The sequence below is a fragment of the Neophocaena asiaeorientalis genome, unplaced genomic scaffold (genome assembly GCF_003031525.2).
Source record: "Neophocaena asiaeorientalis asiaeorientalis breed wild unplaced genomic scaffold, Neophocaena_asiaeorientalis_V1.1 scaffold607, whole genome shotgun sequence".
NCBI classification, from domain to species: Eukaryota; Metazoa; Chordata; class Mammalia; order Artiodactyla; family Phocoenidae; genus Neophocaena; species Neophocaena asiaeorientalis.
In genome coordinates this window covers 643,996-668,712 of record NW_020173405.1, presented here as the reverse complement: position 1 = coordinate 668,712, position 24,717 = coordinate 643,996, and the positions used below count along the sequence as shown (strand labels likewise).

At 38.7% G+C, this 24,717-nt stretch overlaps 1 protein-coding gene across 6 annotated transcripts in view; it reads left to right on the top strand.

Moving 5' to 3' along the window:
* The window catches only part of GTF2I (general transcription factor IIi), a 102,000-nt gene that overhangs the window by 64,461 nt on the left and 12,822 nt on the right, over nt 1–24,717 (top strand). For all 6 annotated transcript variants that reach the window (XM_024747179.1, XM_024747177.1, XM_024747178.1 and 3 more), the window contains 11 exons: nt 2,807–2,917; nt 4,029–4,094; nt 7,734–7,917; nt 11,715–11,773; nt 12,566–12,637; nt 17,516–17,699; nt 18,685–18,743; nt 21,773–21,844; nt 23,054–23,237; nt 23,864–23,922; nt 24,314–24,388. In XM_024747179.1, coding sequence (XP_024602947.1) covers nt 2,807–2,917; nt 4,029–4,094; nt 7,734–7,917; nt 11,715–11,773; nt 12,566–12,637; nt 17,516–17,699; nt 18,685–18,743; nt 21,773–21,844; nt 23,054–23,237; nt 23,864–23,922; nt 24,314–24,388 — 1,125 coding nt within the window. The remainder of the gene's footprint in view (nt 1–2,806; nt 2,918–4,028; nt 4,095–7,733; nt 7,918–11,714; nt 11,774–12,565; nt 12,638–17,515; nt 17,700–18,684; nt 18,744–21,772; nt 21,845–23,053; nt 23,238–23,863; nt 23,923–24,313; nt 24,389–24,717) is intronic.

Sequence of the window (24,717 nt, the reverse complement as noted above, 5' to 3'; positions counted from 1 at the left end):
CCAAAAAAAAATAGAAGGTGTGGTTGAGTTCATAGCTCTTCTTGATCTAATTCTATGTTTCATATGAATTAAAACACTCTAAAATCAGGTAATAAATAAATGTGTTAGTCTTTTAATAAAATGTTATGTTGTGGTATTTTATCATCACACATGATTCATTTCATCTCTACATTTAATAGATTGACTTCATCATTTGTCACTGGAGAAAAATGTGATAATCACTTTTTAATATTTTACAGTCTTTGTTAAATCATTTGTTATCTTGTTAAAAAACACTCTCCTAGATTTGTCTTTTTTCTATTTATGGTCGATGAGGTTACTTTTATAAAATATATTTATACTATTAAATCCTTTTGTTTTAAAATAAGTTAATCTGATTGAACAAATGAGGTCTTGGACACTAAAGAAAAGCTCTCTTGCCCTTTCCCCTTGGCCTCAATTTCAAACCGTTCAGATTACAATTGGGATGAATATAATAGAGCACTGACTTTTCATTACCATCCTAAAGCTATATTTTATTTTATACCCTTTTCGTTTTCATGTTATATAATTCAATTAGCAATAATTTTAAATGATAATCTAGAGAGATATTTAGGCTGCATTAGCCTGTAAGGAAGATACTTTTGTTTTACATGTCATTGCTTAATGTTTGTACAGAAGTGTTAATACTAAGCATTTAAAATGCTTTGACAATATTCATAGGTGAAATGAGTATATTTCATTTTACCCTTTGCAAATTAGCCTGAAAATACTCTCAGGCGTCTAAAAATCTTTGGAAATTGGAAAGGGGGGGTTTTGTCAGCTGTGTTCAGAATTGAAAGCCAGACATTAGAGAAATACCTAATATGTTTTCCAAAATGTATCTACTTAGGTGTGAATCTAATTATTTAATAACCTATTTAAGAATCTTTTGACCATTTTTAATCCTTGTAGTAGTTTAATCATTATGAGCCCATGTTACGTAGTCAAGTTTTATTTTACTGGTAGTTTGTCATTTTTAAATTGTTTTTTACTACAAATTTTTTGTTTTTTTCTGGATTTGAACATGGGTCTCTACAGTGGAATTCAACGCGTGAAAGTTTTTGTAGTGTCGTAAGTTGTTTATATGATAACTTGTTCCTGAAATAGTATTCCCTTTCCCAGCACATAAATGGGTCCTAATATGACTTTATCTGGTATCAGTGACATTGATACCTTTTTCTCTTACTGGTTTGAATAGTCAGTCAGTAAATGATTTTCGGTAATCAGAATATCTGTTGACATTACCGTTGGCCCACCATATCTGCAAGCTTTAAACAACTGCAGATGGAAGGTATTCAGAAAGAGTTTTTTAGAAAATTCTAAAAAGCAAAACTTGAATTTGCCATGTGCCAGACAACTATTTACATAGCACTTACATTGTCTTAGGTATTAGAAGTAATCTAGAGATGATTTAAAGTGTAAGGGAGGATGTGCGTAGGTTGTATGTGAATCATATGCCAATATATAAGTGACTTGAGCATCCGTGGATTTTGGTATCCACAGGCTTTGTCTGTAAAGGAAGAACCCAAAGTCAGTGAACAAGGGCAGCCATGTCTGTGTTCTCTGATGCTATGATAGGAATGAGATTTAAGTATTTTAGGCTTTAGTCACATTTTCCCTTGATTAACATACAAAGTATATAAAAGTTATCCATTGCTGTCCAAGGCATCATTGTATATTAGGCTAAATTTGAATTTCTTATTGTTTTTTGAGAGTTAACCTGTTTAGCTGAAAGAATGATACCCATAATTTCATCTCAGCTTCACTGTCTAGCATATGACATGGTTAAGTCATATAGCATTCTCTGGTCTTGTTTGTTTAGCTATAAAATGAGAATGAAAGTTATACTGAAAAGGGGAACTTAGTGTATCTTACGGTATCTTTTTGTTACTGCTGTTGCCTTTAACCCAGTGATTATTTTCTTCTTCATCCCACATTTTTTTAAAGTATAGATATCTGAAAATGGTATTTTCAATAATTTATAGATGGTGTTTGAGCAGAAATCTCAGTAATGTGCCAACTGATATTTTCAGGGACCAGGAGAAGATGACAGTCGATAGCTTTTCTCACTTGATCCAGTGTCCTTTATTCTAGCACCAGATGTATTGAAGTATCACAGCAGAGTTGAGTTGCAGGCATAGCCGCAAAGAACTCTTACTACAAACTCTTGGGTAGTCTATATTCTGTGATTAAATATATGATCGCTCATTTTCTCCATACGTGGGTATTGTATTGGATGAATCAACAATACCTGTTTCACAAATAATATAATCTTACTGCTTTTAGTTTCGTTGGTTAAAAGTTTTTAACATACAGTTTTCCAACCTCCTTTATGTATGCTTGAATTTTGTATAAGCTTAAATATTTTTCCATTCAAGATATATTTTCTCCCCGTTTTCTTATATATTTGTATAGTTGTTGGTAGCTGTCTCCATTAAAACCTTTTTCTTGGAAGACTTAAAATACACTATAATTCTAGACAGCTGTCTGAGAGGAGTTAGGAGAAGGGGAAATTTGTATGACTTAATTCAGATTAAGCAAACTGAAAAAAAAGGAGCAAGACATAGGAAAACGAGGGTTATTCACTTGAGCCCCTCCGAAAAGAGTAGGAAAGCTGGAGATGTAACTGGGAAAAAATACGCTGAAAATGGCAACACAGATACAGCGGTTGCTGTCCCAGTCGCATTTAAACCCCCCCACGTCTTTCGAATGCTGAGAATTTTACAGGCAGTGGCTGCCACTCATTTAGACTGTTCCTCCAGTGATGATAGTTTTCTTTTTCAAGATGATGATTATTCTCCACCTACCAAGAGACCAAAGAGCAATGAGCCTCCCCAGCCGCCAGTCACAGAACCTGCCAATGCCGGCAAACGGAAAGTGAGGGAGTTCAACTTTGGTAAGTTGTCAATGAAATGTGGTCCTCTTTTCTTTTTTTTCCTTCCGAACTTTTTCTGTTACTGAAGAGTTACAGCATTCTTTGGGGAGGATGCCTTAAATATATTACTGCCTTATAATCTAAGCTGAGGAAAGCCATGGACAGTTTGAAGTAACCTTAAAGACACTGCTTACACATGTTTGTGTCTACCAAAGCATAAGACATTGTATCTTCTGTTGTTAACTAGAATTGGTAGACTTAAGGGAATTTCCTGGCAGTCCAGTCATTAGGACTCGATGCTTTCACTGCTGGGGCCCAGCTTCCGTCCCTGGTCAGGGAAGTAAGATCCCACAAGCCGTAATGTGGCCCAAAAAAAAAAAGGGTAGACTTAAAAATCAGTGTTAATGACTTAGTAGTTCAGTTATTTGTTTGAGATTTGGATCACTTCTTTATTTCAGATATAATTTTTATATTAATTTTTCTTGCTTTGTGTAACTGCTGGCCTCTAATCTAATCAAACCACAGTGGTATCCTTTTGAAGGGACTAAGTAAAATGTTAGTGGCAAGATGTGTTTGTGATCCATATTTTGAATAAATAGAACATTTAGCTTTATATGTTTTTTAAATAGTACTTTAATATTTTAAGTTGTCTTAGTCATAATTACTGAATATAAATTGAAGTTACATATATAGTACGTTCATATATATTCTTTAGCATGCTATTATAAGTTGCAACTGTATATAAAGTCTTATTTCCGTGCAACTTAGACATGTTTTAGAAGGTTTCCTGCACAGTCTTGGGGACCTTTCTCTTTTTCGCCTCACTTTGAGGTGTTTAATTGACGGGGTCTTTTCTGCCCTCCTGCTTTTCAGAATTTATAAATTTAAAAAGAGGTACTCAGTATGAAGTGTTCTGAAAATAATCTTTAAACAACCCTATAATCTCTCATTGAACCAGTTATAAGAACTGCAAAAAAAAGATAAAGTCCTTAGGACCTAGACAGGTGGATTATTAAAAATCAGGATATGTTATGTAGAAAATAAGTCGTTAGATGTTGGGTCATCTTAAGAACATATTAGTGCCTCCAAACAGGGATTTATCATTGAGTTTTAACTTTCTCTCAATTTTCAGAGAAATGGAATGCTCGAATTACTGACCTGCGTAAACAAGTTGAAGAGTTGTTTGAAAGAAAGTATGGTAAGTCTAAACTCAAAAATTCCTGTAAGGTTTTGTCCGTAAGCTTTTTAACAATGGAATTACTGTTCATCTAATGTGAGCAAGTCCCATTCTACCAGAGTTTGTGCGTTCCTTCCTTATCTGTCGCTGGAAAGGTAGTGGATAGTGCCTGTCCAAATATTAGAAATTTTCTTTCCAGATCACAGCAAAGCTTTAGAAGTTTCCTTTCTTTAATTATCAATTAATATTTCCGTTAAACTTCCAGCATGTGTGTTTGGGAGTTTATTTATATATTTCTTGCAAAATCTTGAATCTCGGAGATTTAACTGAAGAGTGTTTTCTTAAGCAATGGTCTTCGTTAAACCTGATGTGTTAAATCTTGTATTCATCTAGATGCCCTTATTTTCCCTACTCTCGATAGATACCTGAGTTTGTTAGATCTCAAATTCTCTTTTCCTTTTATTTTAATATTCCGTCCTATAGCTACCTTTATATAGTAATCAGAGAAACAAGATTTATTATCACCTGGTATCAGATGCTCACCTAGAAATAGCAAAAATTGTTTAAAAATATCTGTTTTGTTGGGTTTTTTAAATGTGGAGAATTCTTTGCAAATGACTGGCGAAACTGTAAAATTGTATAATACACTGAATTGTAACTTGAAAGTCTGTAGTGCTATCCTGCATTACTGAGCTTCTCTAAGTGAATTTTTAATTTAATTTTTTATAAATCTCTTTTATCCATTTTTACTTTTGGCTGCATTGGGTCTTCACCACTGCGCGCGGGCTCTCCCTGGCTGCGGCAAGCGGGGGGCCACTCCTCGCCGCGGTGCGCCGGCCCCTCACCGCGGCAGCCTCCCCTGTTGCGGAGCACGGGCTCTAGGTGAGCGGGCTTCAGCAGTTGTGGTGCGTGGGCTCAGTAGCTGTGGCTCACGGCTCTAGAGCGCAGGCTCAGTAGTTGTGGCGCACGGTCCCAGCTGCTCTGCGGCATGTGGGATCCTCCCGGACCAGGGTTCTAACCCGTGTCCCCTGCATTGGCAGGCGGACTCCCAACCACTGCACCACCAGGGAAGCCCCTCTAAGTGAAGCTTTTAAATGATAAACCACATTGGGCTTATTTACTTTAAGTAACTTGAACGGTTCCCTATCACGGATTATAACAGTCCTCAGTGAAGATCTAGAATTAGAGTAGACTTCATGAGGAATTCAGTAAGCTTTTCTTTATTTTTTTTCTTTCTTTCTTTTTTTTTTTTTGCGGTACTTGGACCTCTCACTGTTGTGGCCTCTCCCGCTGCGGAGCACAGGCTCCGGGCGCGCAGGCTCAGCGGCCATGGGTCACGGGCCTAGCTGCTCCGTGGCACGTGGGATCTTCCCGGACCGGGGCACGAACCCGTGTCCCCTGCATCAGCAGGCAGACTCTCAACCACTGTGCCACCAGGGAACCCTTCTTTAATATTTTCAGTTATTTTCTTAAGGTTCTCAGTATTTTTCCCATGTTTCAGTAGTCAGAGTCTACTGCCTGTGATTTTGTTTTATTTTTTTTTTGTCTGTATAAATTTATTTATATTTTATTTTTGGCTGCATTGGGTCTTCGTTGCTGCGTGCGGCCTTCCTCTAGTTGCGGTGAGCGGTACTCTTCATTGCAGTGCGCGGGCTCTAGGCATGTGGGCTTCAGTAGTTGTGGCTCGCGGGCTCTAGAGTGCAGGCTCAGTAGTTGTGGCGCATGGGCTTAGTTGCTCCGCGGCATGTGGATCTTCCCGGACCAGGCCTGGAACCCATGTCTCCTGCATTGGCAGGTGGATTCTTAACCACAGCGCCACTAGGGAAGTCCTATTGCCTGTGATTTTATTTAGACCATTTCAAAGTAAAAGCTCACAACATATTCTTTCTACATGGAAGCACTATGACGTGGTGGTTAAGATTACAGGCTGTGGGGACAGACTGTCTGGCCGTGTTCTCTTAGTCCTCTCTGAGCCATTTGTGAAAGGCATGAGAACTATAGCTCTACTCTGAAGATTTGATGAGATAGATGAGATAGTGTTTGTGAAGTGCTTCCTGTAATACTTGGGATGTAAGTACGTAAGACATGCTTGCTGTTTATATTTTTGTTATTGTATTCTTAATTTAGTACTGTTATGAATAAAAGTAATTTACTTATCACAGTTTTATAAATTTCTGTGTTTCTCATAGAAGCAAAGGTTATGTTTTTACTTCTCTTACGATGGTGATATATTTATTTGATTATTTTGCATGTAAGAGAATAATGTTTACCAATCAGTGTGAAATCATGATAACAATATTCACATTTCATAATTTCAAAGCATCTTTAATGGTAATTGCCTTCGGGGAAGGTATTTTCATTGTTAAATGTGAATATGATTTTCAGATGTAGTATATCAACGAAGGATATTAAATCTAACTCAGAATTAATGTGTAATATGGTACACTTGAAACTTGAGTACAAAGATTAATGTTTAGCAAGTAAACTTTTACATAAAATACCAGCAAAAAAGTGGACCTGTTCTGAGAGGTGATTCCTGAGGGAGCAGGGGCTGAGGGGAGTCCACCATAGTCATTTTTGCTTTGGAACCTTTCTGGCAAGGTCAGTAGCATCTGTGCTGTTCTGTTCACTGGAAAGCAGTTTATATAACTGTGCTATATGTTAATTACATGAACTAGAAACCTTTGAAAGAATTAGTGGTGTTTGCTATGTAGTCATGGAGAATTTGGCGTGGCTTTACTTAGTATCAAAATGTTTGCCATTTTTAATGCTAGCTAAAAATGTGCTTGTGTTGTAGATGAATGTAAACTGATGCTTTTTGAAACTTTTTATTATGAAATTCATACTTCCAAAGACCCTCTATTTAAATATCCATCACCCAAGTTCAACAGTGTTTAATATTTTATATTTTCTTTCTTGTCCTTTCCTGTCCTCTTTGTGATGCAAGAACATTTTAAAACTCTGATGTCCAAGACATCATGTCATTTCACCTCTCAAAACTCTAAATTGTAAAATTCCAAGTTGGGTGAGAGGAATGCATTGTCTTAATCTCAGTTCCATTGTCACACCTAAAAACATTACACTGTTTAATACCCAGTGATACTTAAATGTCCCCTGTTGTTTAGAAAAACTGACTCTTTGTAGTTTGTTTAATAAAACCATCAAAGTCTGTTCATTGTATTCGATTCTTAAGATTCCTTGTGCATTTGGCTTGTTGCAGTTGTTGTATTATTTTACTCTCGGTAAATGAATTTTTACAGTTCAGAAAAACGTTCTGCTTCAGTTACTTTATTTAAAAATCCTTTTTACATGAACATTTATGTTTTTAAAATATTACTTCTCATTATATGCTGTATGTATTATCTGAAATTAGCTGGTATATTTTTCTGGGGTCATTTATGGTTCAAATTTGAGTAGAAAGTCTGCCTCTATCTACATTATTTCAAAATAATATATTATTTCGTTGCAGTTTTGACTAAGTAGAGTGCTGGCATCTTTGGTGGTATTTTCCTCTTAGTTCTTCTGTACTATTTTGCTTCTGATGCAGTGATAATAAAAGTTACAAAGCAATATGTATGTATTCGATGATTATTCTTTTCTACAAACTGTGCTTAATCCTTGTCATTTCATAATTTTCCCTTTCTCTTTTTACCCTTAAAGCTCAAGCTATAAAAGCCAAAGGTCCTGTGACGATCCCGTACCCTCTTTTCCAGTCCCACGTGGAAGATCTTTATGTAGAAGGACTTCCGGAAGGAATCCCTTTTAGAAGGCCATCTACTTACGGAATTCCTCGCCTTGAGAGGATATTACTTGCAAAGGAAAGGATTCGTTTTGTGATAAAGAAGTAAGACTCTTGGACTTTGGTCTTTGTTCTTGATTAGTGCATCTTTTTATATCGTTGACAAATATTCACTAACCACTAGGGCTATATTTAAATTAAGTTTGAGTTATTATATGTTGTTTTATTTCTACTTTTCAATGTGTCTGTGTCAGTTATGCCAGGGTTGGCTTTTGGAGTATGAACACCTGTCCATGCCTGACTGGCGTACCACTGTTATTTTCTTTTACAATTTTTCTCTACGTACGCTAAAGAAAATATTGAAGTATCAGTGTCTTATTTTTTTAGGCCTGAATTTTAAAAACCATAGGTGGAAATAAAGTCGATTATAAAATAAAAATAAACAATAGAAGTAAGAATGAAAAGAAAGAAATAGCAGAATGCTATAAATTCTTTAGCACTGACGTAAGGGTTGTAGCAAGGAGCTTTAAACAAAAATTTATGTGCGGCAGTTGGAAGTGTAAATGCTTGCATTTAAAAATGGCAGCCACATCACACATTTCCATAATTTCTACTGACTAAAATTCTATTAAGATTACAATAAAAGTTTAAAAAACCTAAGAGGGCATATATCGACATTTCAGCAAATGTCGATATATGAAAACTTTCTATTAGATGCATGAAGCAAGTATTAGATGCATTTGTAAACAGGAACAATTGGAGAATAGTTGTCTAGGAAATTATCAAATATAATTGCTAAACTAAAATTTTCAATGAAAGGGCTAAAAGATTGTTAGTATTATAAATTGTAAAGATGATTGTGTATATGAGACATGAATGAGAAAGGAGATGAGAAGAAAACAAAGATATATGCCTGGTCACATTTCATAAAATTTCAGTGTCCTAAGGATAAAGCTCGAAATCATTAGGTTCTAGAGAATAAGACCATGTCATCATAAAGAATGAAAATCACGCAGATATCATATACTTGATTTGAGCAGTAATGGATGTAACGCTATTAAGTCATTCTTTCCAAGTTCGAATTGAAAATGATTTGAACCTTGAATTCTGTAGCCAAACACGCTTGAAAGCAAATAGAGATTGCAGCATGAAAGAGGTTGGGTAGCAGTTGGGATGTCTCCAGCACCAAGTAACAAAAACCCTTATTCACATTGGCTTGTTACAGTAAGATTCTTATCTTACGTAGCAAGGGGGTCAGAGATAGGATGATTAAAACAGTGATACTTGGCCGTCCAGTGGTTAAGACTGTGCGCTTTCACTGCAGGGGGCACAGGCTCGATCCCCCGTCAGGAACTAAGATCCCGCATGCCGCGGCCAAAAAAAAAAAAGTTAGAAAAATCAGAAAATAAATAAAACAGTGATACTTGGGGCTCTGCTTCTGCTCCTTTCCAGATTCTTCCTTCCTTGTGCTGATAGTTTCCTTAGACTAGTGAGCTGGATGCAATAGTCCCAGAACTCACAGCCAGACATGTCTACTAGGAGGGACAGTAGCTACCTGTGTTTCTCTGAGAGAAGGAAACCTTGGAATGTGGCCTCACTTCTCTTGTTAGGATTATGTCAAGTGCTTATCCCTCAGCCAGGCACAGGCATGGGAGAGATAGCACCATGATGGGTGTAGACCACATAGCACTCACCCTTCAGTGAGTGGGGGCGGGGTTCACTGCCCCTGGATTATGTGGCTTTCATTTTAAGTTCTAATATGAACGGTCTTTTTGAGTCACGTGCATATTATAACTGATTTAATTTTTTCCCACATATCTTTGGGCTATAAATAGTAAAGTCAATAACAGTAGCGGAATGATAGTTGCAGAAGTATTCATGTTCATTTTTCTGGCAATGCTCTGATACTGTTGAGAAAGTGGGGAAATTAACAAACACCTTGATCAAAGATTATAACCAAGCAGACTTGCCTCTGTATTGGTATTAAATAAGGGAATGATAGGATTTAACTAAGGATAAAAAGGACCCAAGAAATACCATAGGTAATAGGTGAGCTGTCCTCCACAGAGAAACTTGTTGCTAACAAGTTGCTAACAAGATATTTTTCTTTCAAATAAATTGTAGTTTGAAAGATTTTGTCCTCCATTTTTCTATGAGCAATTCAAGTGAAACTCTCCTTACACAAGACAACGTGGTAGGCAGCCATGCGGACAAGCAGCATTGGCATCACCCGGGAGCTTTCAGAGACACCACATCTTAGATCCTACCTAGATCTACTGCATCCATCCTGCATGTGATGAGGATCCCATGTGATTCCAGTGCTCATTAAAGTTTGAGACACCCTGGTGTGGAGAACAAGCTTTGAAGTCAGAATAATAATGGCAGTTCAGCCCGATGTGTCCAGTACAGTCAAGCACTTTATAAATCACCCACATTTTTTTTAACAGATGAGGAAACAAGGCAATGGGAAGGAAGGAAGAAAGAAAGAAAGAAAGAATGAATGAATGAATGAATATTTCATAGTCTCTCATGAAATTGAATGGTAAACAAGAGAGGCTTGTTATAAAACCCTGACACCAGTCCTAGTCAGGAATCAAATAACCACTCCTTCCTCCTTACATATTGATATATTAATAAGCCTGTTCTAAGAACTCTTGTACTGTCATTTTCTTAACAGTGCTTGCATTTTAATTTGTTAGAAGTTGTGAAAAAATGTTTTGAATGACTAAGGAAAACATACAAATAATTTTATAGATTTTGCTCATGGTTGCTGATCTTAAAGCATATAAACTCTATCTTTGGGTATTTAAATGTTTGTGCAAGCTCACCACAAGGTACTCGTGCTGTGCAGGTTCTCTTCAAGTCCTTTTGATGTCCTTATGTATGGGAAGCCATCTCTCACATTTGGAAGGGACTTTGTAAGCCTTTCCCCAAAGGTTAATGTGGTTAGTCTTGATAAACAGAAACTAGGATGTTTACTTAGAAGGGTAATGCTATACTACAGCAAATGTTTTATTTCACAGCTCTTCCATTGACTTAACCCTATATTCGTTTCTAACATTTTCAAGATTATGGTTAATATATGGCCATGATTCTCTGTGATCTCAGTCTCCCCCGCCTTCCCTGTTACTTCAGGATATTACAACAAAACAGAGTGAGGCGGGATACATAAGTTAGATTGTAAAAATTCTGTGGGGTGTTTGTGTATTCAGAAGAAGTTTTTAAAAGCATGTATACTGTCCTGCAAATGTTAGTTTTGAAATATATATGGTTTTTATAACCAGATTATAGATGTTTTTAAGTAAGGTGGTCTTGAATGTTATGTAAAATTGAAGACTCCCATTTAAAATTTTTGCAGTTTGCTTCCTTTGGTATTATGCTTTTTTTTTTTTTTGCGGTACGCAAAAAGAGGCCACTGTTGTGGCCTCTCCCGTTGCGGAGCACAGGCTCCAGACGCGCAGGCTCAGCGGCCATGGCTCACGGGCCCAGCCACTCTGCAGCATGTGAGATCTTCCCGGACCGGGGCACAAACCTGTGTCCCCTGCATCGGCAGGCTGACTCTCAACCACCGCGCCATCAGGGAAGCCCTGGTGTTATGCTTTTATGAAATACCTTTGATTTACAAAGTTTACTCTGTGTGTGTGAGCGTGTGTGTGTATGTGTCTGTGTGTGTGCGTGCACGTACACACACTCCGTGAAGCACATCATGAAACCATTTGCAGTTACCATTTGGTTTTATTACTCTGGAAATCTCAAGAAATTAGGATTTAGTTGTGCTCAAGAGTTCAGGCTGTCTGTCTTAAAAACTGGCTTTGATGACTGAATATGACATAAGTACTAGTAGTTATTACTTTTGCTGAATATCGTCTGGTAAATATTTAGTAATCTTTCTCACCTTTCAGACATGAACTTTTGAATTCAACACGTGAAGACTTACAGCTTGATAAACCAGCTTCAGGAGGTAGGTCTCCAGACTTGTGTCAAATTGTATGTCAGATCAGAACATGATGTACAAGGAATATTGTCCAGGATTCTCTAGAATAATAAACCCATTTTGTTTTTAATAACCCATTATAAATAAATGTAAGCATCACATTTCTGGATAAACTATAAAAGGACCATGTCTGTTCTATGTTTGAGATGCAAACTTTTTCTGGCATAATGTGTCGAACGGTTTATTATCCTAGTCTGTATTCGTATCAGTTGAATGATCATCCACCATTATACCCAGGAGTTAAAAAGACTTATTTCTTAGAGTACGTAGCCATGGGCATCATCACTTGTTGGTTAGATGTGTTTTGAAGGAAATCCAATCATGATCTGTTCTCTTAGTTGCTTTTGCTCTGGAGTGGAGGGAGTAGGGTGGGGATATAAAATGGAAATTGCATCACTTAGAGTTGGTGTAATGAAAGGATTGCCAGCATTATTGTGGCCCCAAATTTATCATCACACAAATCACCTGCTAGCTGATCTTGAGTAAAATGAATTCTGTTTCCTAGCTTCAGTGGTGACACTTTCCATTTATCTCTGTAAAATTACTTTTAATTGTGAATTTTCATTTTGTTATTGTTTCGTTAGCTCTTACACTTCTTATTCAGTGTCAGCACTGTTTGAATAAACACACTCTAAAATCTTAGAAGTAATTTTAGTTAGAACAGAAAAACACCACCACCTATTTAGTAATGTATTTAGTAACATTTAATAATTTATTAATGTCATCAAATTGAAGAATTTGTGTATATTACCCTTACAGTAAAAGAAGAGTGGTATGCCAGAATCACTAAGTTACGAAAGATGGTAGATCAGCTTTTCTGCAAAAAATTTGGTAAGTTTAATTTTCCCCCCTAGCTAAAGTGTGTTGCAGAATAACTTTTCCAGATTTTGCTTTAAGAAAGTAAGTACAATGGATGACTCATCTCCAGTTTCCTTTATTGTTGCTTTTTTAACGTATACTATGAAAAGTTTTAAATCTGTACAGAAGGGAAGAGAATATTGTGATGAAAACCCACGTACACTTGACTAAGTTATTTATACCGTGTACAGGTTATTCGGCACAGGGCATTTCACAGTTTGGGAATCCTTTTGTCTTCGTACCTTTTAATGGTGTACCACAGTGGCATCTGGGGACCACCAGTAGCAGTGTGTCCCTGGAAGGCAGGCTGCTGCTTTGCAGTGTTTTGGTTGTCTTGTTTGTAGTGCTTGCTGTGCTTACATCCCTGAACACTTAAAATACTCAGGTTTGGTTTATCATTGCAACATCTTTCGTTACCAAAAGTAATTCCCTTGCTTTATTGTACTTTTCAGCAGTGTTCAACATAGTTGTCTTATTTTTTTTCTTTCTTAAGCATTTTAAACTATTCTTAGGGAAAGTTTCAAACGTTATTGACTCTTAGTTTGTTCCTGGGTTTCTTCATGTCTTATTGGCTGTCCTCTTCATTCTCTTGTTGGTACCTCCCTTGAGTCCATTCTTTAAATTTTGGGGTGCTACTCTACAGCTCAGTCCTGAGCCCTCCACAGATAGTCCCACTCTATCTTAAAAACAGTGTTGTCTGTATTCCTGATGACTTTAACATTCAAGTGTCTAGCCCTGAAAACTCCTCTTACACCACACCTTTGTATTCACCCAGCCGTTTGACAGCTCTTCAGACTTCACAGGTCCTAGATAGAGTCCTTGATTCCCCCTCCAGCATGTTCCTTTCCCAGTCCTCCCAGTGGCACCACACTCTACCTAGTCTTCCAAGCCAAACCCCCTAGCAGTCACGCTTGATTTCTTCATTTCCACAAGGCCTCCTGCTGACTCTACGTTTAGAACACACTGCAAATCCGTATCTTTTTCTTCTTCACTGCTGTCTGTCACTGTAGTCAAAGTCAATGCCCCAAAGCAGCCAGATTTTACTGCCTACCCTTCTAACATAAACCACGAAGCACACTGTATGTCATCACCCTTTAATTTTTCTTAAAGCACTAATGGCTACCTTTTTCCTTCCACTACAACACAGTTCAAACAGCAGCCCAGATCTTGTCTCTCTTGGCTATTAGTAGAACAGTGCTTGGTGCTTGGGCAGATACTCAACAAATACTGAATGGACCAATGTCATTAAAAATTACTCAGAAGGGGGCTTCCCTGGTGGCGCAGTGGTTGAGAGTCCGCCTGCCGATGCAGGGGACACGGGTTCGTGCCCCGGTCCGGGAGGATCCCACATGCCGCGGAGCGGCTGGGCCCGTGAGCCATGGCCGCTGAGCCTGCGCGTCCGGGGCCTGTGCTCCGCAACGGAAGAGGCCACAGCAGTGAGAGGCCCGCGTACCGCAAAAAAAAAAAAAAAAATTACTCAGAAGGATTTCCCTGGCGGGCCAGTGGTTAAGACTGTGCCCTTCCAAAGCAGGGGGCACGGGTTAGATCCCTGGTCAGGGAACTAAGATCACACATGCCCCTCGGCAAACAAACAAATAAAAGTGTGACTCAGAAAAATTGTTTTTAATTAAATAAAAATACATGGAACAGTTTTTGAGAAATTACTGAGCCTTGAGAAAAAGTCACAGTGTAAGTTTTTCCTCATCAATATCCTTGACCACCAAACACGAATGTAGGACCTTAATGAAAATGTATCTCCTCGTACGTCTGGTCAGAAATCAGCTAATGAACAATAAACTAGAGAATCTTCACCGCTTTAAAAATCATTATATTTCCAAGACATTTAGTGAAATAAGATTATGAACCTTATTTGTCATTTGAGATGCCACCATAGTGTCGTCATAATCATAATTCATGAGTAGCTGACATAGGATAATGTGCATCTACATTGACAGGCTTAAACTTTGGCCTCACATTTAGTTCTAGAAATTCAGCCTGGGGTAAGAAACAGCCAATCCTATTAGATCATGGGTGCCTGCCAGCCAGCCATGGCACCCATGACTTTTCCCTCATGGAAGGAGAAAGCTGTGTGTGAGACAGCGTACTCATAGAAGGAAAAATTGGCCTGTAGAAAGTATTTTCTCACTGTATCAGATCTAAGAAAATAGATGAGTTTACGTATTGTTACATTACAAACAGCAAAATCCTGCTTGTGGCCTCAGGTGGGTCATTTGGGACTGGAGTCACTTTAGAGAGTGAGAAGCCAGCAGAGTTGGTGCTTTCTTTAAGGTTACTGAAAGGGAAAGAAGAAAACGTAAGCTTGTCTGTCATATCAGACACAAGTCTTGAGAGTTGTTGAGCAGCAGCAGGAGAGTCATCGAGCACCTGTGAACCCCCTATGTGCCGGGTGCTGAGAACTCAGCAGCACAGAGGATGGTGAATGCTACCCTTGGGAAGCATTCCTTTATAACTTAGGGAGATACGCATAGCAAAGCAACCAGTAAATATGCAGTATATTAGAAGGTGTTAAGTGCTCAGGAGAAAATTAAGCAAAATGAGGGGGATAGGGAGACAGAGGGTTGGTTACTTCATATAGGGGAGACCTCGTAGATGATGTGATGAACACTAATGCACTTGGCCTTCCTCTTTTCTGTAACTTGTGCTGTTTCTCTCTCAATTCCAACAGTTTGGTTCTTTTTTATTTTATAGAAAGTTTGGTAGAATTAGGATTATGTTCTTTTTTGTTATATTTAACAGAATAATTACAATTAATATTACTCCCAGGTGCGAGTGTGAAAGCCTTTACCATATTTTAAAAGAGAATATTTCTTTTAACAGCCATGATCTAAATTACATTGTATTTGTTTTTTCAAATACACACTCCTTACTTTTATCAGAGAGATCCTATACTTGAGCCCTTCAGATTTGGTGCTAATGAAATGAAGGAAGAAGTTAAGACAGAAGGCCTTTGAATTTGAGAGGAAAGTCAAACTAACAAAGAAATGCAGATGCTTCAAGGAGCCACTCTTTTTTCAACCATCAGATTGTAAAATGTTTAAATGTAACACAGAATACGAGGGAGACCATAAGTGCTGATACTTTGTAAATTGTTTGGCTCTTTCTTCTTACAAGCTCTGTTTGGATGTGGCTTTATAGTGGGGGTTAGTAATTACATTTTTACATTTTAAAATTTCAGTGCCACACCTGTTCAAAAGTAGAAAAATAGTACAATGCGTTCCCATATACCCATTTTTGTAATCAGTGATGTCTAAGATTTTCCACATTTTGTTCATCCTTTCCTCTTTCATTCCCCTTGTAGGAATTTAATAAAGCATATCACAGGCGTGGTGTCATTTTCCTTGTTCAGTGTACACCATTGAACAACACTTTTATTTATATTATTTTATTTTTGGCTGTGCCGGGTGTTCGTTGCTGCGCGCGCGCTTTCATTGGTTGCAGCGAGCAGGGGCTACTCTTCGTTGTGGTGCACAGGCTTCTCACTGTGGTGGCTTCTCTTGTTGCAGAGCATGGGCTCTAGGTGCACAGGCTTCAGTAGTTGTGGCACACGGGCTCAGTAGTTGTGGTGCACGGGCTTAGTTGCTTCACAGCATGTGGGATCTTCCCAGACCAGGGATCGAACCCGTGTCTCCTGCGTTGGCAGGTGGAGTCCCAGCCACTGCGCCACCAGAGAAGTCCCAACATTGACGTTTTAAAGACAGTCACAGTGTCCTCATCACACTTGACAGAATTAACAGTCTCTTTGCTCTTATCCAGTCCTTCATTGAGTTTCCTCATTTATCTGAAAAGTATCTTTTAAGTTTTTGCTTCAAACCTGGATTTAAACAATAAAGTTTCGTGCCTTAATTTTGCTTGATACGTCTCTTTTAATCTAAACCAGCCTCTGCTTACTACTTTTATTTGTCATTCCTTGAATTATTTCCTTGGAGAATGGTACACTGATGAGGTTTAAGGGGTAAAGAACAGTAATCTTATGGTTGCAATACAGATAAAAGTATAGCCTGAAGTAAGTTTGTGTGCAAGAGCCAATAAAAAGTTTATGGTACTCATGAAGCATTAAGTAGCAAAAGTCTGCCTCCGGATATTTGAAAAAGTAGTATTTAAGTTGCACTCTTTATTGTTGGTCATGATTTTCTTCTCTTTATTTATTCTCAAAGATATTGAGAATTTTAAAAATAAGATCTTAGAAGGACTTCCCTGGTGGTCCAATGGCTAAGACTCCACGCTTCCAACGCATGGGGCCCGGGTTCGATCCCTGGTCAGGGAACTAGGTCCCACATGCATGCTGCAACTAAAGATCCTGCATGCCGCAGCTGAGACCCAGCGCAGCCAAATAAATCTCTTTTTTAAAAGTACATAAAAATAAGATCTTAGAGCTATTATGATGGCCTTAGTATCAGGAAACTTAAATTCACCAAAAGTTACTTCTTGATCAAGGGTCATGTAATATTTGCATTTGCTGTATTAAGTCTATTTCAGTAGTTGCTGTTGATATTTTCAGAGTATACTTTGCTTTTTAAAAAGTTGACATAGGGGCTTCCCTGGTGGCGCAGTGGTTGAGAGTCCGCCTGCCGATGCAGGGGACACGGGTTTGTGCACCAGTCCGGGAGGATCCCACGTGCCACGGAGCGGCTGGGCCCGTGAGCCATGGCCGCTGAGCCTGCGCGTCCGGAGCCTGTGCTCTGCAATGGGAGAGGCCGCGACAGTGAGAGGCCTGCGTACCGCAAAAAAAAAAAAAAAAAGTTGACATATACTTTGCTATGGATCGTAATAAAATATGATTTCAGCAGAAACTTAATCTCCAGTCTTTTGTATTGCTTTTCTTCTGTAAAGCTGAAGCCTTAGGGAGCACCGAAGCCAAGGCTGTACCTTACCAGAAATTTGAAGCACATCCTCATGACCTCTATGTGGAAGGACTACCAGAAAACATTCCTTTTAGAAGTCCCTCGTGGTATGGAATCCCAAGGCTGGAAAAAATTATTCAAGTGGGCAATCGAATTAAATTTGTTATTAAAAGGTAGGATTATAATTTGCAGAAACAAATTTAATGTTGTCATTAAGAAAAAATTAATTTTATAAAAATGGGCTTTTCCCCTTCCCAGTTGGACTTACTCTCCATGTTTAAGATTAAGGTATTACATTTAGATTCATTTTTTGAGCAAGTGTCTATGCAGTGCCAGGCACCAGATGTACAAAATAGGGTCCACCAGGAATTCTGTCCTTGGGAGGCTTATTATATAGATCAGAACACTTTGGGGGAGAAGGCAAGGGTGGCATGCAGTTTGGTCACTTGTGCATAGAGAACGCAAGAAGGGGGTTCAAATAAAGGAAGTAACATAGGTAGGTAGGCGCAGGGAGTTGTCAGATGTACTCGAATGTTCGGCTAACCACACCATTCTCTGTGGAAGGATTGATGACCTTGAGGGCATAGCATGATAGACTGAGATGGCCCAGTGGAGGAAGGCTTTCTGTCCTTCGCAGTCAGCAGAGTATTGGAGGGGTTTTAAAGCTGATTCCTCTTAAAATAATTTGAATTGGCCCTTAAGAGTGTTATTTTGGCTTGAGTTTGAAGGCTAGCAGAATGGGGAATTTGAGGGCAGGGAGTGGGAACAGAAGGCCCATCGAATAAAGAAGAATTATCGTTGGGACAGAATTTGCTTGCTGATTGGGAGTTGTGCATTTGTATGTCTGTTTGTTGGGACACGCTTTAGGGTGACATAGCTAGATATATCTACCTGTATTGTGCTCTAGTTCATCTGAAGTTTCAGAAACAGGAGGTCGAACTGCTTTGGGGCAAAACACAACTGTTTTGCACAAGTTAAGCTTAAAATTCCTTTGAGGACATACAGGTGGTTTCACCTGAATCTTTGTAAATTGCTACTTTAAGAATAATTAAAGTCACCAAAATGATATTGTCACTGCAAATGAAGGTGGAGTGAACCACACTGGAAATTAAAGTGGGCTTAAATGCTCTCATCCTGATGTCAATTGTATTTTTACAGACCAGAACTTCTGACTCACAGCACTACTGAAGTTACTCAGCCAAGAACGAATACACCAGGTAAGATAGTTGTGAAATCCTTTTTAAAAGCTTAAGTAAGTAGTTTCTAAGCTTTTATTAATCTTTTAAAGCCATGGAATTCCTCTTTTTTCTCCCTTCCACCCTAAAAGTCTTTTGTGGAAGGTCAATACAGGCACTCCTTGATTTATCCACATGAACATAAGCAGTCTGGGGGGAACTCGAGCTTTGAATTTAGACCGGTGGTATTTAGTAGAAATATAACGTGCGTCACAAATGCAAGCCATATATGTCGTGTAAGATTTTCTAGTAGCCAAATCTGTTTTTCATCCTGTAATCAACATAAATACATGATGAGTTAGTTTACATTTATCTGCATTCTTTATTTGAAACTCTGGTGTGTATTATACACTTACAGCGCATCTTAATTCAGGTAGCGACGTTTCAGGTGCTCAGTTGCCCACATGTGGCTAATGTGCCAGACCATGCAGATTTAGGCCTTAATCTGTTCACAAGGACCTTGCTTTAAAATGGCAAATACTGTGATTGCAGCAGCCGTGCTGACATCATGCCCAATAGAAGAGAACTTTTTAAAAGTCTCGGTCTCAGTTGTCTGAATGGTTTTATTTTCTTTGAGGTATAAGTGTGCCTTTATTTCTTTCCCATCTTTTTGTTTTCCATTCCATAATGTCAGAAAAAGTGACCACAACTTGTAGATCTTCTACTACCTTAGGAACTTCTGTTGCTAAGAACCAATGGGTGTTTCTGAATTGTTGCATCTGCCTTGCTTCCTTCCTTCCTTCCTTCCTTTTCTTTCATTTTTGCAGTTAATCATTTTTGTAAATGCTAAGGTGAACTGCTATACAGGAGGGCTTATTTGTCTGAACTGTAATACTGATTCTTGAGCTTTTAGGGTCCCTGGAGGCAACCGGTGAAGGTCACCAGTATGCCAAATAGATTGTATATAATCTCTTGTTTATGATGGCATGAGAAGTACTTGAGAAACACTGCGCTAGGGAAACAGACTGTCTTGTGCCCAGAATCCTGCCGGGAGAAGACGGGGTTGAGGCTTAACTTCTCAGGCTGGGCAGCGACATTAACCCAGCAAACTCCCCAGAAGGCTTTTGATTCAGGCAAAGAAACAAAATATTGGCGACATATTGAAGATTGGACATGACAGAGACTTTGCTAAGCAAAATAATGCAAAGAAAACTATTCCCAAAGGTAGCGCTTTAATATGCATTAGTCTGAGTATGATGAAAGTCTGTGTATGAGTCTTCATTTCGCAAGACAGACCTCAAGTTCAAGCTTGTGATTAATGTGATCACTGCTTTTATTAGGAGCAATTCTAATAATGACTGCAAATTGAGGATGTGAAACATGCATTATTGAAACGATCTGTAGGCACCATACAAGTTACTCTGAGGATTTAGTAATATTTTAAGTAGTACTCGATCTGCTGTTTTCTAGCATAGATGGTTACAGGCCTATTATCAAAAGACTCTCCGTTCTCCCAGTTATTAACAATGCTTGGCCTTCTACCATTCGTAGAAGACCTTGGAAAGAATCAAGGTTGTCCTTCTTCATTGCAACAAAATGTTACTGGGTCTGCCAGTCACCTAGGCGTTAGTCTTGCTGGGCCAATTCAAGTCCCAGCGTACCTGACTGAAGAATTGTATTAGTCCTTGCCATCAGAGACGTCTGCTTAACTCTGAGGTAACAGTTGTATGCTTAAACAGACGTGGGTGCACTTTGTTCTCAATTTGGTAAAAGGTAGATGTCACATGTAAGAAAGTTGGGGCACTAGCCAGATAGCTGAGCTTTGAAGGGGAAGAATGAGAAGGTACTTGGTTCTTGTGTAGAATGGTACAGAGATCTTGTTGTATTAGAGCAGCAAATACCAGAGGAGGAAGTGCAGGGTGAGGCAGAAGGGCTGACTGAGCACCAGGTTAACAGAAGCCCTTTACCTCGGAGAAGGAGAGTCTAGATATTGTTATAGTAATATTCACATTTGGTTTATACCAGACTGACTTCGTCTGGTCGAATGGCCGAGTTACCATATTAAACCCTTGAGATGCTGGGTTTTCTTTTAAAGAAAAGGTTTTAAAGTACTTTCACAGTAAAAGTAAAGTGGAAATGAAAGATTTTCTGAGGCTCCCAACCTTTAGCAGTATTTTCAGAACTTCTCCAACATTTCCTGTCGCCTTGTCCACAGACACAAATGGCTTTCACACGTAGTGCGATTCTTGCACTCTCTACCCTTTCCTCTTACTCTCTCTTTCCCTCCTTTCCTTATCCAATACCTCCAACCATCCTCCATTGTCTCCAAGTCTACCTCCGTCCTCTCCATCCTCAGCTCCAACAAACAAGCCCCGATTATCTGTCCAAGTAAGTGCCACCCTACGTGTCTTTTACAATAGCTTATTTTTTCTTTATTTTTATGTTGTATTTAAAAGGGGATGGTTGTCTTATAAATGAGGGGTAAGGAAATAAACTGGATTCTGGATGTGAGTAGTGCTGAGTGACAGCTCCCTAATCACTTTATCATTTATTTCTTGCTGTGATTAGTGAAGTTTTCCTTTGTGTAAATCTGTAGGCACACGTGTTCGATAAAACAAGGAATGCCTGTTTAGAAAGCAAATACGAGTGAAGCTCCTCTGGTTGAACCTGGTATAGGAGGCCTGGATCTTTATATAGCTGGTCCTCCCAACCCTGAGGGTTCTTTGATGTACCTCCAAGGAAAAGTGTTTGAAAACCATTCATTCTAAATACTTACGAACAAGTTCTTCTTTATTTACAATGTAAACTTAAATTTGAATTCTATTTCCCTGTACTTCTGATATTTGACAAGTGCAGGAAATCCTTCTTTTCCTTATCTGAAGTTTTTGCTTTTAAGCAAAATTTTATTAAGAGTGTCACTGGATTGTACATCTAAAACTAATACAGTGTTATATGCCAATTATCTCTCAAGTTTTTAAAAAATGGCATCACTGGAAAGAACAGCGTCCAGTCTGATTTTGTTTCAGCATCCATAAGGGACATTGTTGATTAGATTTATTTTTCCTTTCTAGTCAAAGAAGATTGGAATGTCAGAATTACCAAGCTACGGAAGCAAGTGGAAGAGATTTTTAATTTGAAATTTGGTAAGTAAAACACAGTCATTATGTCTTAATTTAAAAACATTAATGAAAGGCAGTGTTTTGAATGAACATTATAGCAGTTCAGGACCTAAAGAAAGAAGGTCCCAGAAACTGGGTTTGACTTTCTGCTACTACATTCACTACCTAAACTGAGCGAGTTACTTTCTGTCTCCTGGACTCCGTTTTCTCGTGTGTCAGAGTGGGAAAGGAAGGGGAGGAGTTGGGGAGGAATCTCAGTTCCGCTGTCTGTACTTGTAACCTGGCTAACACCTGTGGCAAATAGGTTTCATCATCTGTTTCAACGTAGATTTGTTGACAGCGGTTTCCTGGAGCGCTGTCTTGAGGATTCTGAGGAGGCTCAGCAAGAGTGTTTCAGTTGATTGGGTGTGTCTGTCGTGGAGAAGGAAGTAAGGAGTGGAGTGGTATCAGTATTCCTGGGGCGTTGCCATCGCCGTTGTAATAACTGGTATTGACGTTTGTGTCCTGGATCAGGAATCTTCAGTGCTTTTGACCAGTTCTGCTCAGATGCACCTTATGCACCTCTTATCTTTTTTCTTTTTCTTTCTTTCTTTCTTTCTTTTTTGTTTTTTTTTGGGGGGGGCCATGCCCCGCGCAGCTTGTGGGATCTTAGTTCCCGACCAGGGATCGCACCCTGCCCCTCGGCAGTGAAGGCACAGAGTCCTAACCACTGGACCACCGGGGAATTCCCTCTTATCTTTTAAACGGCAGACTTGCACCTAGTTGATAACACAAGGGCTGGATAGTTGCCATTTCGGTAGTATGGCAGTGAAATGGCTGTAGTTCATTTCTGCCCAGAGCACAGAGACAATTTTGATTAATTATCCCTTTGCTTTGAAGTGGTAAAATGTTCCGCTTATATTTTAGGCTTCTTCGTCAACTTTACACAATATACTAAGCAAAATACCTATATTACTAAGTGGAAATTGCCAGATTGTTGGGAACTTTTGCACAACGTATTTGAGAATGCCCAGATGTCAACTACACTTAGTATGGCGATCATTTGACAACATATACAAATAGCAAATCATTATACTATACACTTGAAACTAATATAATGTTATATGTTCATTATATCACAATTTAAAATATATGTATATATATATTAAAAACATAAACAGAGACTGCTGTCAGACAAAACTAAAAGACTGTAAAATTTTACCTTCCGTAAGTTATGTTCTCTTACACTTTCAGCTCAAGCTCTTGGACTCACAGAGGCAGTAAAAGTACCGTACCCGGTGTTTGAATCAAACCCCGAGTTCCTTTATGTAGAAGGCTTGCCAGAAGGAATTCCCTTTCGAAGCCCTACCTGGTTTGGAATTCCACGACTTGAAAGGATTGTCCGTGGAAGTAATAAAATCAAGTTTGTTGTTAAAAAGTAAGTTCTCTTTGCCAATGTAGTCCTTTCTGGAATTAGAACAATCAAGGCATATTTCTATTTAAATTTTTTTCTAGCTTCAGGTTACGGCTAAGGCTTTGAAGTCCACGATGGAAAGCGTAGCATTGAGCTGCAGTCCTGGCCTTGTCCATTGCCTCCCATCCTTTAACTTGTCCTTGATTTTCTTCATCGGGGCAAGGAGAGTTGTACCTGCCTCACATTGGTGGAGGTGAAGTTTGTTAAGAGATGCTATGTTGTCTCTTACTATTGATAGATACTTGAGGGCAGGATGAAAGTGCTGATTTTTATGTGCTCTGTTATTCCTGCTTAAACTTACGGGCAACTGAATTTCAGTGATTAAGTTTCTCATTTATATGTCTGCAGAATTTCAGTAGTTGAAGAAACTAAACTAGTGTTAGTTAATTTTCATTTTCATGAAAGAAGTTATTTACTCTTCATAAAATCATTTAGCAGGCATTTGTAGGAAGGAAAAGTGAATTTTTTTGGTCCATAACGGAAGAAACTATTGTTACATTACAGAGTTATCATTGGTCATCGCAATTTTTACTAGCTGTGAAGACCAATATTATACTGGCCACTGTAATGTTTCTTGGTTTTTTCTCTAGACCTGAACTAGTTATTTCCTACTTGCCTCCTGGAATGGCTAGTAAAATAAACACTAAAGGTAAGAGATTATGTATACCTTCATTATACTTCAGTGCGTTAAAACATACTGAGTCGTTGGCACATCTTTTGGGGGCTTTCGGTTTGTTTCTTTGCTTTTTAAGGTATTTTGTTTAATGAACCCCCCTCCTCCCTCTCCCTCCCTCCCTCCCTCCCTCCCCTCTGTCTCTTAAAAGTAAACATTTCATTGGCGGTTTCACGTTTGCAATCCTCCTTCATTCATGTTTCCACAGCTTTGTTGACACTCATGTGGAAGATTACACTACCAGTTTAATTCTTCAGGTTTCTTTGAAAAGAGCCAAACTGTATGAATTTTAATACTCTGCTTTTATAAAGCATCTCCTTCTGGATTTTTTACAACATGCAAAAGAAATTGTATGCTTGCTTTACAGCTTTGCAGTCCCCGAAAAGACCACGAAGCCCTGGGAGTAATTCAAAAGTTCCTGAAATTGAGGTCACTGTTGAAGGTGAGGTTGCTCTGTGGCCTGTTCCTGTCCGTTCTACAATTCACTAGTTAATCTGTTGCTTCTTCACTTTACTATTTATATTTTTATGCAAATGAGTTTTTATAAAACTTGTTTTAGGTGCAGAACACTTAACTGCGATAAAGCTAGATTTCTTTTTTAATTAATTAATTAATTTTTGGGTGCATTGGGTCTTCGTTGCTGTGTGCGGGCTTTCTCTAGTTGCAGCGAGCGGGGGCTGCTCTTCATTGCGGTGCAGTGGCTCCTCTTGTTGCGGCGCACAGGCTCTAGGTGCGCGTGCTTCAGTAGTTGTGGCTCGCAGGCTCTAGAGC